We start from the raw sequence: 1,685 nt of genomic DNA, 5'->3' as shown, positions 1-1,685 counted from the left end.
GCGGGCTATGGAGCCGCCGATCTTCTATATGTGAAACACCCGGTACCGGGTGTTTGCATTGGTCGGGTCTTTTCAGCCCGTGCACGCCCGCAAGGGGGCGCGTGCGAGCAGAAAAAAAATGCCGTCCGGAGAGACGGCAACCCACCAATGCTGCAGTGCCGTCCGTCCGTTTTTTTACACCGGGCGGACGGCAAGTGGTTGAATAAGTTTGGCTGCCCGAGTTCCTGCACTTGTTAGGAACCTCAGGCAGCCTGCTGGGTACATCGCAGTAGCTGTCTTTGGCAGTGCTGGTCCGGCCGTACATCTCCTTCTCCTCCTTCCCTAGACCAGCACAGCCAAGGACAGCCCCGCACCGGCACCCACTAGTACAACCATGGAGAGATACGATTGCAGCCCTGGAGAGCCCCACATCCAGCCCTGGAGAGACATGACCACAGTCCTGGCGAGGTCAGCACGCAGCCCTGGAGAGACCAGAACGCAGCCCTGGTGAGACCACACGCAGGCCTAGTGAGACCTGCACACAGTCCTGGTGAACGCCTGCAGAGACACCTTCTGAGTGACCCTCGTAGCCCTTCTGGAGCCTGCCATATGCTCCTAAGAGCAGGTAAGTAAACTTTTATACTGCGGCTGCCTATTGTTCTTCTCTTATTGGTGTATGTCACAGTGGTAAACAAATGCAATAGAGAATGGCAACTGGCTATAGAAGACTACAAATCACAGCAATCCATGACTGCTGGTTGCCATTCTCCATTGCTGAATAATCATGGTTTGAATTACAGTTCTTCATAATTATAAAGTGTCCTAAAATCATGTCTGTATTGTTTTGGAAAAAATGTCACATGTCCCTCTAAGAAAAAGTATCAGTAATTGGTATTGGCGAGTACCTAAGGGAAAGTACTTGTACTTGGTCTTGAAAAAGGGGTGTTGTTGCATCCCTAACATACATATATAAATGAGAGGCACTTACGCTGGCTTCAGCAGGCTTGCATTCCAGAACTCCTTTTAGTGACTGCAAAGACTGGATCACACACTGCTCAAAGTAAGTTGGCTATAAAAGAAAGCACACCATTACAAAATGTATCATCGTGTGAATGCTTAATAGCAAACATACTTGCACTTTTTCCTCTACCCTGAGAGTCCCTTTACACCTATGCGTTGTGGTAATGCACACTTACCATACACAGACACTACAGGACAGCAGTATAGATGCAACAGGGACTGAAATCATGCCTTACTGCTCGGAAAACTTGAAAGAACTCAGTAGCATTCAACAGATATCAACGGTAAACTATAGTGCATTTTGATCTATTATTGTGATTACCTTTGATGTGACTTTTGCATTGTATGCGTTTACTGAATCACATTCCCATTAATATGCAGAAGTGTAGATATTATCTCTAGCATTTACTTCTACATTAGGGCAGGGTCAGCAGCCTATCTGATTAATGAATGGTGAAAAATAAATCTCAGTTATACAGAGAAAACATTACTTTATTCTGACAGACCTATCTGTCAGGTTTGCAGTGAGAGCGAGGAAAGCAAGACACAACCACTCAGTACTACTAAGCAGGAAGAAGAGCATGCAAATGTGTTGAGTAAATATGGCTGACCCTTTGTTTAAATATAACCGGTCTCCACAATTACTTAAAAAAAAAAACTTATTTTATTTTTTTCTGTGCTTAACC

General features: G+C 45.5%; 1 protein-coding gene across 1 annotated transcript in view; it reads right to left on the bottom strand.

The window, feature by feature from the left end:
- The window catches only part of EXOC2 (exocyst complex component 2), a 137,761-nt gene that overhangs the window by 45,678 nt on the left and 90,398 nt on the right, over positions 1-1,685 (bottom strand). Inside the window, exon 17 of the mRNA XM_018564356.1 lies at positions 968-1,048. Within this exon, the coding sequence (XP_018419858.1) occupies positions 968-1,048 (81 nt within the window). The remainder of the gene's footprint in view (positions 1-967; positions 1,049-1,685) is intronic.

Source organism: Nanorana parkeri, unplaced genomic scaffold (assembly GCF_000935625.1).
Source record: "Nanorana parkeri isolate BGI_ZX_2015 unplaced genomic scaffold, ASM93562v1 scaffold746, whole genome shotgun sequence".
NCBI classification, from domain to species: Eukaryota; Metazoa; Chordata; class Amphibia; order Anura; family Dicroglossidae; genus Nanorana; species Nanorana parkeri.
The sequence above is the reverse complement of the archived record's forward strand: the minus strand, read 5'-3'. Positions and strand labels throughout refer to the sequence as shown.